The 16,566-nt window shown below is 34.6% G+C and overlaps 1 protein-coding gene across 3 annotated transcripts in view; it reads right to left on the bottom strand.

Annotated features, from left to right (window-relative positions):
* Positions 1 to 312: 312 nt before the first annotated feature.
* STAM2 (signal transducing adaptor molecule 2) overlaps positions 313 to 16,566 on the bottom strand; it is a 42,932-nt gene continuing 26,678 nt past the window's right edge. For 2 of the 3 annotated variants that reach the window (XM_023622914.2, XM_070240944.1), the window contains 7 exons: positions 13,834 to 13,928; positions 11,774 to 11,853; positions 11,546 to 11,633; positions 10,504 to 10,558; positions 6,888 to 7,041; positions 4,201 to 4,370; positions 313 to 2,824 (listed from right to left, as the gene is read on the bottom strand). In XM_023622914.2, the coding sequence (XP_023478682.1) occupies positions 2,596 to 2,824; positions 4,201 to 4,370; positions 6,888 to 7,041; positions 10,504 to 10,558; positions 11,546 to 11,633; positions 11,774 to 11,853; positions 13,834 to 13,928 (871 nt within the window). In that variant the 3' untranslated portion in view covers positions 313 to 2,595. Of the gene's footprint in view, positions 2,825 to 3,053; positions 4,371 to 6,887; positions 7,042 to 10,503; positions 10,559 to 11,545; positions 11,634 to 11,773; positions 11,854 to 13,833; positions 13,929 to 16,566 lie in introns of all 3 variants that reach the window. The other variant, XR_011428220.1, reaches the window with a different exon arrangement.

Genomic DNA, 16,566 nt, shown 5'->3' on the forward strand with positions numbered 1-16,566 from the left:
GTACCTACAAATAATTTCAAGTCCTAATTGATAAATATTATAATTATTTAACATTCAGGTAATTTTATAAATGAATTACCAAATTACAAGACAATGTTGGTAGACTGTACATTTTCCAAACTATAAGAACATATCCCACTTCATATGTTTAACACCCAGGGGAAATTTTTTCTATACTAATGAAAACTAATTTTACTATAAATTTTAGGGATTCTTTCTAATGTACCGAGATTCCATATGAAAAAGCAGAAATTATTTTTGTTTTTTATATAAAAAAGTATGAACCGAATGTAGACATCTGATGTTAGACAATTCCTTTGGCAGAAAACATTTAATTATAAACAGGCCTTAAAATAAATACAATCCATAAGATCATGGAAAAGAAACAAAAATAACAACCTTGCATTTCTTATTAACACCAAAAATATCTCAGTAAACAGATTTAATAACATTTTTATACTATCGACAACCTGCAACACAAAATTCATTACAGTATGGCAAAAATAAAATTATTTTTAAGTTAAGAGGGAGAAGAAACTTCTGGATGTATAAAATTTCACTGATAAATGTCAATATACACTATTTATACACGTGGCGCATGTTATATAATTCCAAAACTACATTAGGTGAACTTAACTTGCTGATCCCAATTTAGTGGGTGTGCAGTATTTATACTATTTCAGAGACTTATGCAGAATTAGGCTTTTATAATTCAGATCACAATTATACATGAAAATGTACACAAACATTAAAATAAATGTTTATTAAATATTGCTTGAGAGAAAAGAATGTAAGATTTTCCATATATAGCAAACAAGAGCAGTTTGCAATGTATTTTGTTTTGTTTTCTTAAGGAACAGAAGATTTGTTTCCAAAAAAGTAAGGTGCCATTTTAGATTTTTTTTCGTACGCATATAATTGAATTTACATAGAAGGAAAATACAAGATGAAAAACAGAACATAAGACATTAAAGGTTATTACTTTCTATTTACTTGTCTCTGAAATAAAACAACGGCAGAAACTGGGCTTTCAAATACTGTTTGTTTTCCCCTTTAAACGCAGACCAAGTAATATGTAGACTATTTTTTTGTAGGACAGTTTCTTTGAAAAAGGAATATACTTGTAATCAAATTTCTGTAAATAGATAAATGACAAAAATTTCCAGATCACTGTCTTCAAATGGATTTTCAGTAGAAAGATTAAGGGCTTTCTTTAAAAAACAATATAGAAATCTGGTTTCCATGAAAGTATCTTTTTAAAAACTACACTTATGGCCATTTTTTCCCCAGTCTGAATATCATGTATCTGTAAGCATATGAATTTGCATTTTCTATTTTGTGTCATCTAAAAATTTGTTAGATGATGCAGCACTGTGCAAATTTTTAGGAGAGAAAACAATCTCTATTGGTTTACTACCTAATTCCTACAGTATGTGGACTCTATTAGCACTATAAACTAATTTAAAATGTAGGCTTCAGAAAACTGCCCTGATAGTTCCCTATCAATCCATTGCCTACTATTATTACACAAGCTCAGAATTACTTCTGAAAGGAATGGCCAAATTTTTCAACAGCCTAGCATAGCAGTGGTACTTGAATCACCTCTTTAAAGAAACAACACATCAACAAAGACACTTATCACCCATGCTTGGTATACATCACATCAAATTATTAGGAATGTCTCATGGCTCAAATTCACATATTATCCCTACAGAGCAAACGCAGCATCTCTGCACACCACACTGCAGGAAGGGAAACAAATGGACCATATCATTAGAAAATGGCCAAAGTCACTTGAAAAGGTCTTTAGTGGCAATTCTAAATACCAGGGACCCTTGTAGGAAAAGAAATGTCTTTCTCCAGGGAATGGAAATGTCTTGTGGGGCATTCCTTAGCCCACTGTTGGTGTGACTGGGGGACTAGCTAAATGCTTTCTCACACATCTGCATTTTCATGGTCCTCAATATTAGTAGCAGAAAACATTTTTGTTCCTTCCAAATTGCTCCTGCTTCTGTAGACAATTATATGCTAATTATTACTCAAGATAACACTGAGAACAAAACTGACAGTACTGCAAACACAACTGCAATTTAAGGAGCCAAAAGGAAATATGTTGGCAAGCTAAATGCTTACACAAAAAATGTTCGCCTTTTAAAATAACGGTGTGTGGGAAACTCTGAAAAAAATATGCAGACGAAAAATATTTAAAGGTTTTAGTGCTCTCCCAATTATGACGTTTCAGGGGCAAACACTCATTTCTGTAAAGTAACATTTTAACACTCCTATCTCATGCTGTTTAGTGTCATAAGGCTACTTATAGGGTGTCCAGATTTGTGTAGAGAGATTTAAAAGTAAGACAAAACTAACTGGAAGCAACTGGAAGCTGCCTCTAATCAACAGTTTGACTTCAAACAAATTGGACTGAAAAAATCATTTAATGGCCTAGTAGATTAAGATACGTTTTTGTGCTTTATTATTCATGGTCCTTTCAAGAGGAGGAAAAAAAATTTTTTTTTTAATATTTCCAGATATTTAGAATCACAAGGGTCAAGTAATACACTTATGAAAGATTTCAAGAAAATGCTTGGTTTGTTTCTAAAGAAGAGGCTGCTGATGGTAATTTGTTTGCTGCTGTGCAACTGAATGAGCTGGAACTGTCACGGGAAAGCCTGCCAGTTGCGGCAAATTGGAAGTAGTGTTCTGGTAAGATGACATATCCACAGACATCCCCATCTGCTGTGTGTAAGCAGCTGTACCAGTGGCTGATTGAAGGTTAGAGTTCTGGTTCATATAAGTAGGATTGGAAACAGTGTCTTGTCCAGTGCTACAAACAAAATTAAAAAAATATATATTTACTTGCATTATCTAGTTATGGTCAGAGATCAATCATCATGAGAAAATAAAAATGCCTTTTCCATTCTGATTATGATTTAATCACTGCAGCTATCCAATGCTGTTACTGTTAACTTTTACATTTGGTAAGAAGTACTCAAAAGAAACAAAATATAAGATTATAAGGTCTATTTAACTTTGTTTTCTCCAACATCTCTCACCGAAAACATTTAAAAATCTGTTGAGGAGACGCAGACTGTGTCTGACAGTGGTATCCTTGGCCGGCCGCAATGAGAAGGGAACCCCAGCCCAAGTACATCTTCAGCCCCTATTTTCCCTTCCCCATCTCTCAATCCAGCACAGAGGAGACCACCTCTTCTCCACACACTTTCCTTACACTTTCCTTTGGTAGGGGCACTTTCAAAGCTGCCTGATAGTCAGCTTAACTTGAATCCCTATGTAAAAATAATAAAGGTAGGGAGAAGAGTGTAATGCACATAGGACCCTGAATCTACCCTCAAGATAGCCCTGGCCTATAGTTTACTTATATAATACCATACAGAAAAAAAACCCAAAGTTAAAAAATCACACCTAATCGCAGGACTGCTGTGTTTTCTTGTAATTACTATAGCACGCATTTCTCTTAAAAGATATATAATTTTAAATTACACCAAATACACTGCTTACAATAGGAGGATTAATGTCTACACTACTCCAGTTTTGTCTCTGTAATTCCTAATGTCACCTAGAATAACAAAATTTTACATTTTAATTGAACACCAATATGCACAGTTTTAATTTTCAGGTAATATCTAAAATTTATACTCATGGAATTTAAGAGTGGGAAGAGACCTTAGAGATCACCTACACAAGAGTATATTGAATGAACATTTTGTGTAGTTAAGCAAAGTTAATAGAAGGCAAGAATTAAACATGATTTTCAGAAAAGAGATGTTAGTATAAAAAATTAGACTACAAATTCCACGGCTCATGCAGACTTCTTTGTAAGAGTCAAACTAACAACACCTTTCCGATTTTTTGCTGTGCATGCAGACAAGTATGTCTGGGACCACTCTGCTGATTATAGCAGAGTGCCACATATATCATGGGCTTGGTCTCTGTAAGGAGCAATTCGCTTTATTTTGTTGCAGGGACCCAGTTTATAAGCAGGTCTGGGCAACCAACCCAGTCTAGGTAGCAAAGCACCATTCTGACTTCATGGGATTATCAATGGGTAGTTCTGTAACTTCTTCTCAATAGTAAAAGATGGCACAATTACTACAAAGAGAAGGTCTGTTTATTCTTATTCTGAAAGTCTGCGAAAATTAATGTATATAATTACAGAATTAACGCAGCTCCTACACTTACCTTAAATACGGAGTTTGAGCAGGCTGTGTTGTCACTGAGGAATTCACATTTGGAGGCAGAGATCGCAGTGGCCCAATCTGATCTGGTCCTAGGCTGTAGCTTTGGGCAACAGTGACTTGGTGAATGCCTTGACCCATATAATTTCCGCCATGTGACTGAACTGGGTATGTCTATTAACCAAAGAGAAAAGGTTGACTCTCTGATCTCCCAAACATCAGCCTAACAACATATTTAAAACTTTAAAAGTCTTAAATGAAATAAAATGTTACAGTTCTTTGGGGAGCAATCTGGTTCCACCAATCTATCCACCCCAGCATATAAAATGGAGAGCTTCCAAATCACAGCGCCAAATCTATGGAAACTAACAATTTACTCAGTTGTTCTTTTACTGTGCAGGGAGTTGAAAGGAAGGCGGCAGTGTATTTTTAAGTAGTGGGTTGGAATCCGTCAGGTTGCCCATTACTCAGTAACATGTCTTGCTGCAGAGCCGCAGAAAACGATATACTCCCTGAAGGGCAGCCCATCATCACCTCAAGTCACCATCAGAATGATGACCTTCTTCACTCCCATCCCGGGACAACTTACTCAACTCCTTCCGAAGAATGAAACTTAGGAGAATAAGTTGAAGAATAAATAGTATCAAGACAGAGTGGAGGCTCTCTCTGGCAATATCTCCCTTACTTCCTACCTTTAGGACAGATAACACAAAAGTAAAGAAGGACTGTGGGTAAAGAAAAAGATGTATCCTAAAGAAACAGCAAAATGGTCTAAGTCTCTGGATATTTATATGAGCCCTACTTAATTTTCAGGGAAACATTTCCTTACGGACAGGATCTACCATCTGCCTACCAAATAGAGCATTCAAAACAATGCACTTGTTTAAAAAATATCATATAGTAACTATCATGGCTCTTGTTTTAAACTAAGCTATTTTAAAAAGCAAAGACCAGTGACGTGAAAATTTAGAATGCTAGAAATGCCAAGTCAACTACATTAAGTGCAACCATATCAGCTCCTTAGCAGACATGTAACAACCCAGTGACAATAGGCTGAGACTTTGGGAAAGGACCTCTTCTGAAGTTTAGGGTTCTTGAGTGGCCTTTACAGATACAAGTAATGGTGTGTTACTCCAACTTCTTCTAGTATGGATTTGTTTTTCAAATTAGAATAGGAACTTTGAATATTTCAAATGCTATTATGCATGAATAGTGTAGATGGAAGTTAGGTGAAGAATCAAACTGATAGCTAACGTTTTAAAGAAATAAGTTGTACTTAGCAAAACATTGTAAATAGTATACAACACAAAAACCTGACATAGGAATGACAAATAACCCTTTAGAGACACACAAAGAAGCAAATATAACATACAGTTCTATCATACAATGGTACAGACATTTCTACTTTGTTTCATTTTCACAGCAGCAGCAAAATAACTCTTTGAAAACAAAAGCAACATTGAATAAACTCCTGCTGTCTTTTGCACCTAGAAATCCTTTCTACCCTCATATGTAATAACTCTTTCAGCATTTTCAAAAGTTGGGGCATGGCATATTTGATAAATGCATCTTGTCTGATGTGACAGTTACTATAGTAACCATTCTTTTTTTACTTAACTATTATGTTGTGTCAAGTCATCTAGACCAGGCACCCACATTCTAGCTTTTCTCCTTGGTGTCTCCTTCACACACTCCTTTAAATACCAGTTTTCATAAATTAACATAAATTTTGTTCATCTAAGCTCATTCTGAATTCAATTGCTAACTGGCTGAAATTTGAAAAAAGTTTCAGGATACTGGATACTGATAAATCTAAGTCACTTCAGCTGTGAAGCACAGAGAAGGTATAAAGTCCTGGGAAAAGATGCTGTTCATGAATGGCTTATGGAACCTGCACCTATAGGCCTGCATAATATCCTTGTCACACATGAATTTTTAACAATTTAAGTCATGCATCTAAGAAAAGAAAATATAAAGCATGATCTGAGAACAAAAGAAGTTCACTATCTAAGCCTTTTAATAATCATGTAAGTCAGAGAAATCTTGACAGAAATTTAAAAAATGTTAAGTCTTGCTTGTTGAGCAAGAACAGCATCAGTACCTCATCTGGTGTCAGGCACTGTCCTAAATTGAAGTATTAATACTTTATTTTTTTTTTTCTGCTTTTTTTCTCCCCGAATCCCCCCATTACATAGTTGCATATTTTTAGTCTGGGTCCTTCTAGTTGTGCCATGTGGGATGCCGCCTTAGCATGGCCTGATGAGTGGTGCCATGTCCACACCCAGGATATGAACCCGTGAAACCCCGGGCCCCCAAAGCAGAGCACATGAACTTAACCACTCGGCCACCGCGGCCAGCTCCATTATACTTCATTCTTATAAAAAGGCTTTATATTTACACAAAGGATTTATGCTTTAAATTTACAAAAGCATATGAGGAACCAGATCTCCCCTCATGTATTTAATGTTCTCTTCATTCATGTTAAAAAGTGAACTAAAATGTATTTGTGAAATACCAGTATCTAATTTGTCCTGGTGAAAACTAATTGTTTAGCCAATATTTTTTTGATTATCAAAAATGAGTTTCATTATTTTATTCATGGATCATAGAAATTTTATTACTATGCTTTAAAACATTTTTTTTAATTTAAAACTTTTCATTTTGAAAAACGTTCTCAAAAAACATGCTCACCTGCATTGGAACCCCAGCTGATGAAGGTGGGTAATGTGCGGGAGGATGAAGCTTTGAATAGACTGAATATACTGGAGCTTCATTGACCAATTTGTTATATAGTTCCAGAGCTTCCATGACTTTTACATTCAATTCAGACAACTCTGAATGCTTCCTGATATAGAAGGAAAGCATTTTAATATTCTTCAAAGTTAGCAACATAAATTATTTTTAAAATTTCTATTCATATCATAAAAGGTTCTTTACATATAATAATATTCACAAAGAGAAACAGGAGGAGGAATTATTTAATTCTTTGAATAACTAGGCTGATATGACTTCATAATATTAGGGAAAGTCCTTTCCATAGCTCATAAAATGCAATCAATTCACAATTTTGGTGTTAGGAGAATTTTGTTTCACATGTTATAGGTTTCTGTTGAAAACTCAATTACAAAAAACAATAATTTCTCAATTTAGGAGACTTAATTAAAAATCTTAGTAGAAGAAAGTACTCAGGGAAGTCCCAGAGCCTGGTATGAAGTATAATATGAGTGAAAGAAAAACACATTCACAAACAAAATCACACACATTTTCACTTGCTTATTCATGAAAGGATCAACTAAAAATAAAACTTAAAAATTATCCTTGAAAATGCAAATGAAAACAATGTATATATAAACCAGTCTCTACTGCTCTTTGTTTGTTGGTTTCTTTTGAAAAAGTGAGTGAAACCAGATACCTTATTGTATAATAACAAATACAAATAAGAGCATTTTCAAATTTGCCCAAGGAACTACAGAGTAAATCCTTCTGACTTGGTACAATTTTGTCTGTTCCCCTGGGAGTAATAAAGAACTCCCTTTGCAACTGACAAGTTCATAAAAGTTAAGTGGCCACTTTCTCTGGCCTAAAGCACCCAGAAGCCTGTTTATTAAATGTAGCTCTTTTTATATACACACAAAGAGGCTGAAGAGACAAGAGGCAGAGGCAGGCAACCAGATACAAGGCTACCAAATAAATGACCTGGACTGAGTCTGATCAAGACTTGTCACCTTTTCTCTATTAGATTCTGTTCTGTCTGAAACAAACAAATGTGCTGTTTCCTTTCTTGCATGTGTCACTGTATAAAGGTCAAATTATTTTCAGAAATATCAGTTGTAAACTACACAGGAAGCTGTAGAAATTAGTGTCCACGCTAACAAATACGTGACTAAGAATTAGCCATAGGCATTTGGTCCACATAACCCAGTAGACTAATGAAATACCAGGAGAACACAGAAGGGCAGATGAGTCTGTTTGAAATCACCTTCAAAGATTTCAGACATAACTCCAAAGCAATAACAAATTTTTACCGAACTGTGACCAACACTATACTAGGACAAAGAAAATTAAGCAGAAGTTGTCTCACTCTCCTTCAAAGAGACCACAATCTACTGTATCAGGGAGACAAGGCTACAAACACAAAAAACAGCAAATAATGTAAAACAGTATATAATTGAATGCAAAATTATGAAATAGGTGGGGAACAGAAAAGTTGAGAGGAGATTCATTTGGGTGGTGGTAGCATGAAAGGGCTTTATGGAGAAGCTGAGACTTAAGATGGCACCTGAGTAAGGATGGATAGGCCAAGCCAAAAAGGAAGACTAAGTCAGCTCAGTGGGACAGGATAAATTAAGGCAGGCAAAAGGAATGAGAAGGGTACACAAGGCAAGAATGAAAAGGGCAATTTGATCAAGGTGGTAGAAAATGATTTTCGAAGGGCAGGAGGAAATAAGATTAGAGCAGTATGGAACATAGTTAAGTTCAGACTATGGATTGCCCTTCAATAAATCTATCTAAACTTTGAGTCAATTTACATGTTTACCCGATATGATTTCTTAGTGTGATAAATGCTACAAAATTTCATTCTGTACAATGACAGCAAGAAATGAAATTTAAAATTTAATTTTCTGACAGTAAAGTTGTTTTTCTTATTAGAAAAAACAAACTGATGATGATCCATTCAAAAGGAGAAATGATATCTTATTCATCTCTGAATGTTCAACAAGGGTAAATAGTCAACAAAAACTTGTTGAAGAACAGCAAGCATTTTCCAGAACAGGAGCTGCATCTGCAGTCGGTGGCCGTGGGACAGAAAATGCCAGCTGGTCTATTTAGAAACTGAAATTGAAGAGAGAACTGGTTAACAGGTGAGCTCTTACTCTAACTCATATCAGAAATGGTCATTCTGATTTTTAATTGTTCTAGACCTTTTCTTTTGAAGATCTTTTTATCAACAAAAACAAGATTATACCATATCTTCTGCTTTTTTCACTATATAGTATGACATCTTTCCATGTCAATAGATATTTATCATTGACAATGCTTTATGTTGTAGAATGTGTGGATGTATAACTTTTTTAAAACCAATCTCACACTGAAAGACATTTTAGTTACTTCCAATTTTGCTGTTATAAAAAATACTGTGAAGAACACTCTGAGACCTAAATCTTTAGGTACACTTCTATGCATTTAGTATGGGCCTGAAATTGCTAGGTTAAAGAATATGGACTATTTTTAGGCTCCAGAAAGATTTATAATAATTGGACTCCTTGTCATACCTCAGGTAATATTGACCATTCTCCTTTTCAATCTTTCCCAGTTTGATTATTCACTGACCATCAACATCCCTGCACTGAAAGCCAATGTAAGAGATGTATAAGTAGACATTTAATGCTTTCTCCAAAATAAGAACATTAAAATGTGATGAAACCATCACCATCATTTCATTAACTGTGACAGGGATTTATTTTTCATTTCTGTAGAAAATACAAAGAATTTATAAAAAATGCCCCATAGAACCAAGATTCTAATCTTCAATGACGAGGAAAAAATCTTGCTGCTACTACCCTTCTCTGGTAATGGCAGGTAAGAAGCAAAGTAGTTCCTGTTCTTTTTGTGCTGTTTCACACAGTGGGTCAACAAAGAGAATCTAGAAAGGCGTGATGATGCAACACTAAAGCCTTATCTCTTGTCTTCCATTCACCATGGCTTCTCTCTCTGACTTCAGATAAAAAGCTCTGAGGAATAAGAGAACGGGGCAAAACTAAGTTAAAAGCTCAAACCCCTGAGAGTCTATGCTTCAGTGCTGATACTATTTCTAAGGAAGAGTAAGAATAGGTGGGATACTGAAATTAAAAGGACTACAGAAACACAAGGAAGAAAAACGAGAAAAGATGGTTATGTGCGTTGGATTTAGCTTCACAAATACAAGGGAAATTTCATTTGAAAGCTTTACAAATGCTTCTCATCACATAGCAAAAAAATGCTTGCCTAAGATCCCTATTTTCATTTTGTGCTCTATTCAACTTTATTCTTCATTACTCATTATCCCTCAATTCCAGCCCAAGTAAGACAAAGACTGGCACCATGAGAGCAAGAGTCTCCGATTTTATGTACACTATCTTGCCACGAAAAAAAAATTGCTACCAAAATAAAAAGTACCATTTTGCTATTAGTTTGTAAGAGTTCTGGAAACTGAGAAACAATCTCAACAGATTCAACAGTTCCACAAAAACTCCCTAGTTTAAAGTTCGCCAAAAAGAAGTAAACATAAAGAAACTATCCTTGTGATTCCCTGCATGAAGAATCTCACCTATCAATCTCTTCAAGTTTTTCATCTATCATTGGACCCATCTGTTGGCAGATATCTGTAAAGATAAAAATATTTTAAAACCTGGAAACTTAAACCAGTTTAAGTCAATTTCAACAATTTTCAACAATAGAGCACCAATGTGCAACACCATGCATAATACAAAGAGAATTAAGTTTGTTACAGAAAAGATTATAAAAGACCTAATTTTAACGCTATTCAGCACCAATACTAATATCATGTGACCAAAAGCAAAGGTGAAATCAAAACAGAAATCTCATGTTTTCTGGAAGTACTGGGTTTATAGACTGTGAAATCTGGAGTTATCTCAACATCTTAAAAATACCTAGAAAACTACTATTAGCTGAATAAAATGAACTTGAGTCACAGGGTATAAAGTATGTAATTACGTACACATTAGATATGAACATTTTTCACTTAAGCCATTTCAAAATTAAACATTTTGTGTATTTCCAAATGTAAACACTGATACAATGAATAGCACGATATTCTATATTCATTGCCAGACTTTCTTCTATAAAAAGACTTAAGATTTATCCATTTATCACAGAGACTTCCTCCCCAAGGATTATGAAAAGAGGCATAAAAACATTTGTTTCAATTGTCTCAGATTTCTTGGAGAGTAAAAAGACACATCAATATGCATCATATGACTATTATGAAGTTAACAGATCATGGATAATTCTGACCTTTAAAATCATAATAAAAGAGAATTAAAAGAGGAATGAAAATTTCTAACATTTTGACTCAATTAATTTAATATGCTGTTATTTCTAATTCTGTCCTTTTTTGGACTGCAAATCTCTTCAGCCAATTTCATCAGTAGTGGACTTCCTTTTGAACAGGATAGGCAGGTTTATAACAACACCTTTCAAGCAAGACGTTTACTACTTTACTAGTAAGTCTGTTTCCCACCAGAGACTTCTATCTCTAGAAGCAAACACGAGGTAGAAGAAATTTAAGACATTATAAAAAGCTAAAATATTAAATGACAGTAAAGTAATCCCTAATATTCACTAAGTACCTTCTAAGTCCAAGAGGTCTTGGGAGTCTGGTTTTGAATCTGTTGGATCTATACTCTGGAGTACCTGCAGGGCTCTATCCATCTTATCCTACAAAAGTAACAGGACACTTAAAAAACTCAAGAGTTTTAATTTCAATGAATATAAAAATTACCCTTTCCAAGCATTCTCAAGGATAACACATTTTAAAAGTCTTGATAGTTTAATTATTAACAAAAGAAGGACTCTACCTCATCTATATAAACAGGCTCAGGCTCTGATTTCTTAATTTCTTCCTCCTCATCATCAATTACATTCAATTTGTCCAGAGCTGCATGGAAACAAAGTAAACTTTAAGTTCCTCGGCATTTATTTTGGCATTTTAGTCATTAATTTATTCATAGCCTGTGATTATCCATAAGGAAAAAAAAAGATACCCTTTAAATAGTCATCACATTTCATATGTTTGTTCATTCATACCACAAATATTTATTTAGTCCTTACTATGTGCCAGGCATTGTTCTAGGCACTGGAAGTACACCAGTGAATAAGATAGACAGGAATCCCTGCCATGATAGAACTTAGTCTAGTGGAACAAGTAAGCAACATTAATGGGAACTGTCCTTATAGGCATTTTCCAGAAAACTAAGTGCTACTACTAGAGTGAATCAATGTACAACAAACTAGAGTATTACCTAGTCAGCGAATTTCAGAGTTAAATCTATGAGCTCCTTCTACACACTTTCCCTGCTATAAAAAAATGTATTTCCTATATAAACAAAATATGGCAACACAAAACAAAAAAACACCTTTCATAAAGAGAAGGCAGAAAATAATTTACAAATATACCTATCCAGAAAACTATTTAAATGTCCACTGGAGTATTGCTATAATATTTTAACAAAGTAAATTGTGATAAAAATAAAATTACAATAAAAATTTATATAAACAAAGGATTTTTAAGTCCCAGCAGTTAGCCACCTATTTTAAATATTTGGCTAACTTTCAAATATGTCCTAAGGAGCAGAACTCAGCATAAGATGAGGATATACTGAAAACCTGGAATATTTTTTTACTGTTAAACCTACAGCTCACTCTCTCCAGCCAATGCTAAAGGCAAATCTCTATCAAGGATCCCCTGAGCGTGGTCTATCAAGTCGTTAAAAACAGTGTCTCCAATTTTCCTACCTACTTAGAGAGTCACACAAGAGGAATAAACAACAAAAATACTGGCAAAGTACTCAGTATTCAAAGGAGTATTCATCTCCCTCAACTTCATTTTAACTGAATGCCTCACTCTACCCACACAAAGATGATGTTACACACAATACATAGAACTTTCAATTTAAGGTTTTTTCTGGAGCTGGTAATGATTAGCACAGGTATGTCCTACAGTGAGTCACTCTAAGTACATTCTAAGGGCAGACTGGCTGACTTTAGAATCCTGGCTCTGTCGCCTAATAGCCACATAACCCCTCGGCCTCAGTTTCCTTATCTGTAAAATGGAGTAACAAAAGCACCTATCTCACAGACTTGTACAGATTAAAGGAAACAGTGCAAAGGACTTGGCACAAAACCTGATAAGTGAGTGCTCAAACACCCCTGAGCTGTTTTATTTCTAAGCATCAACATCATTAATATTATTATTAGCTGTTGTTACACTTGCTCCTCCTACCTCCCTGCCTGCAGAACAAATGGAAGCTTTCTCTGCACGGTTGACAGTAGCAGAGGGGAACTTTCTGTGGCTGCAAAACTGAGTGAAGTTCAGAAGATCTAAACTGGAAACTACTGTCTTGATTACATGACTTTATTATTGTCTCAAGTTCCCCGGCATCACATCAAGGTCAGGAAAAGTCTAAAACTTAAGCGTACTCCAAACCTGTGTAACCACACTCGGTGTCAACCAGCCCCCACTCCCACACCCCCACCTACCCCTACTTCAATACCGTGGGTCAGTGATGAATAAAACCAATAGTCTTTGTACAAACAGACACAAACTGCCTTGAAAACCATAATTAGGTTGATTTAAATGTTTACCTGTTCATCATAGGTTATTTTATGCCTTATATGTAACTATGTAAATTAACACTGAAAGGATTTAAAATACAATGATAAGGAAATGATTCTTGGAATTGACCTGGGATAAGTTAACCCCTTAATTTGGTAAGAAGTAGGTTAAACCATATTGCCTATAAATAAATGACTTAAAACAGGGAATTAACTGCCAGTCTACTTTATATTCAAAACTGAACCATAAAATTCAAGTGTAAAAAATTTTAATAGACTTAACCTTCTCTAAGATTTAACTTACCTGCCTCAGACTCTGTGTTTAAATTAGTTGTTACAAAATTAGATGGGAAGAGTCCTATTCCTCTGTGATTTTCTCCTTTCCACCAGTTGGCATCACTGAAAATACAGTATAAAAACATCATTTGTTCCTCTACATTTTAGTACATTAGTATCAAGAGGAACTAAAATTAAAATTCAACTTGGCCTATTTTGAAAACACTAGTTCACATCCTACTACATTTAAAAGTAGTTCTTCTTAAATTTAATAAAAGATATAGAAAGGCACAAATAAAACAAACATACATATGCCCATACTTAAATTTAGAACCAGTTAACCACTGGTCATATTTGATTCTGGGCTTTAAAAAAAATAAGACATAGATAACACTGAAGTCTCCTTTAGCAACAATCCCTAGTCCCCACCCCACGTCCGTCCTCCCACACTACCACCTTAAAGCTGGCAGGTAGCCCTCCTGCAAGTGTATTTTTTATTCATTCACACATATCTATAGCCAACTCATAGATACAGATGTTAATCTTTACAGACCTTTTTAATTTTATGTTAACATTTTCAGATCTTCTTTATCCCTTTTAACTTAAAGATCCATCACATGAATGTGGTATATTTGATTTATCCATCCCCATACAGATGAACATTTAGGTTATGTCTAGTCTTTCATCAGTAAAAAGATTGGGGTAATGCTCATTCTAGATACTAGGTCACACATGCCATAATTCTCTTGGCTTATTCACAGACACGAACTTGCTGGGCCACGGGATATAAGCATTTTCCACTTAATATTGCCAAATGTTCCCTAAGGTCGTCATGGCGATTCACCATCCTCCTTCCCTCAGCACTAAGTGGGAATGTCATTTTCCCTTACACATGTTAACTGTCCAAGCAACACTTGGTACCAGACAGGAGAGAAATCATATCTCACTGCTGTGTTCACTTGCACTTCCCTAGCATCCACACATCTTTGCTGGCCATTCGGATTGTCTCTTCTGTGAACTGCTCATTCATGTCTTCTGTCCATTTTTCTTTTTCCACTGGGTCATTTGTCTTTTTTCACAGATCTATAGGATTTCTGTACATATTCTGGATAGCAGTCATTTGTCTGAATTATGCAAATACCTTCTCTCAAACTGTCACTTGTCTTTTAACATATGTTTATGGTTTCTTTTATGGCATGGTGTTTTTTGTTCCATGTAATCAAATTCAGTAATCTTTTATGGTTTACACTTAAAAAAAAACTTTATCCTTGAACTCCTAAATCTAATTTCCTAGATGCTTGTTTAAGAGTTTTAGGTTTCCTTTTTTATCCCTCTCTCATGTTTAGGTCTTTAAATCATTTGGAATGAAATTTTATGTACTGTGTTAAACTGAATCAAATTTTATCTGTACTGTATAAAGAGTCATTCATCCCAGCCAAATTTATTGAATAGTACTTTATTTTTTCTACTGATTTATAATATCCTATCTTTCAAACAGCAAGCTGCTATCTGTTCATGAGTCTATTTCTGAATTCCATTCTACTGCAATTGTCTATATGTTTATTTACTACACCTTATTAATATGCCTTGATACTTACTCGGCAGGAAAGTACCCTCTCTCTGTTATTGTAAACTTTCACATTTCTGTTAAAAATAAAATTTTTTCTTTAATGTTTAATTTTTTTTTGAGGAAGATTAGCCATAACTGCTGCCAATCCTCCTCTTTTTGTTGAGGAAGACTGGCCCTGAGCTAACATCATGCCCATCTTCCTCTACTTTATATGTGGGACGCCTACGACAGCATGGTGTGCCAAGCAGTGCCATGTCCGCACCTGGGATCCGAACTGGCAAACCCTGGGCTGCCGAAGCGGAACACGCGCACTTAACCACTGCGTCACCAGGCCAGCCCCCAAAATAAAATGTTTTTAAGTTCTCTCAAAAAAAAGTCCTTTTTGGATTTTAACTGAAAGTGCCCTGAATTTATGCATTAATATGGGGAAAATTAATTAAATCTTTACAATATTAAGGTTTCTTCACCATGAACATTCTCCATTTATATATACATAAATAAATATATATATTTATATTCCTTTATATCTTTCAAATAATTTTATAATTTTCTCCATAAAGTCCAGAACCATATCTTTGTTAGGTTTATTTATTCCTAGATCATTTATAATTTTTGTTACTACTGAGAATGGCCTTTTTTTCCTATTATATTTTCTAAGGATTTGTGATTAAAGCATACCACTGATTCTTGTATGTTGAGCTTGTATCCAACAACTCTGATGAACTCTTACCAGTTTGTCCATTGATTCTCTTGAACTTTCTATACAATCATAGAATCTAGAAATGATAATTTTGTCTATTCCATTGCAAAAATTTGACCTATTAAGCAGGCATTCTTAAAGAAGAAATTTCAGGATGAATTAACTTCCATGATTCTGAAACATCATTTTATTTAAAAAGTACCACAAAGATATGAAAGGACTATATATCACCCAAATTCTTAAAACCAGAAAATAATTGATGTATTGACAGTTCTAAGATATCATATCTGTTGATGTCTATATAGGATAAGAAATTCTTTCTCTTATACAAATGCTTAAACTGAACTTTCCATTTTAAAAAGGAAAGCTGAACTTAGAGAAATTTTTATACAAAACCAGAGAACTGAAACCTGTGAAATGGATGCATGGATTTTATTTGAATCTATCAACAACTTTTTTTTTTCCTGAGGAAGATTCACCCTGAACTAACA

This window comes from Equus caballus, chromosome 18 (assembly GCF_041296265.1).
Source record: "Equus caballus isolate H_3958 breed thoroughbred chromosome 18, TB-T2T, whole genome shotgun sequence".
In the NCBI taxonomy this organism is placed as follows: Eukaryota; Metazoa; Chordata; class Mammalia; order Perissodactyla; family Equidae; genus Equus; species Equus caballus.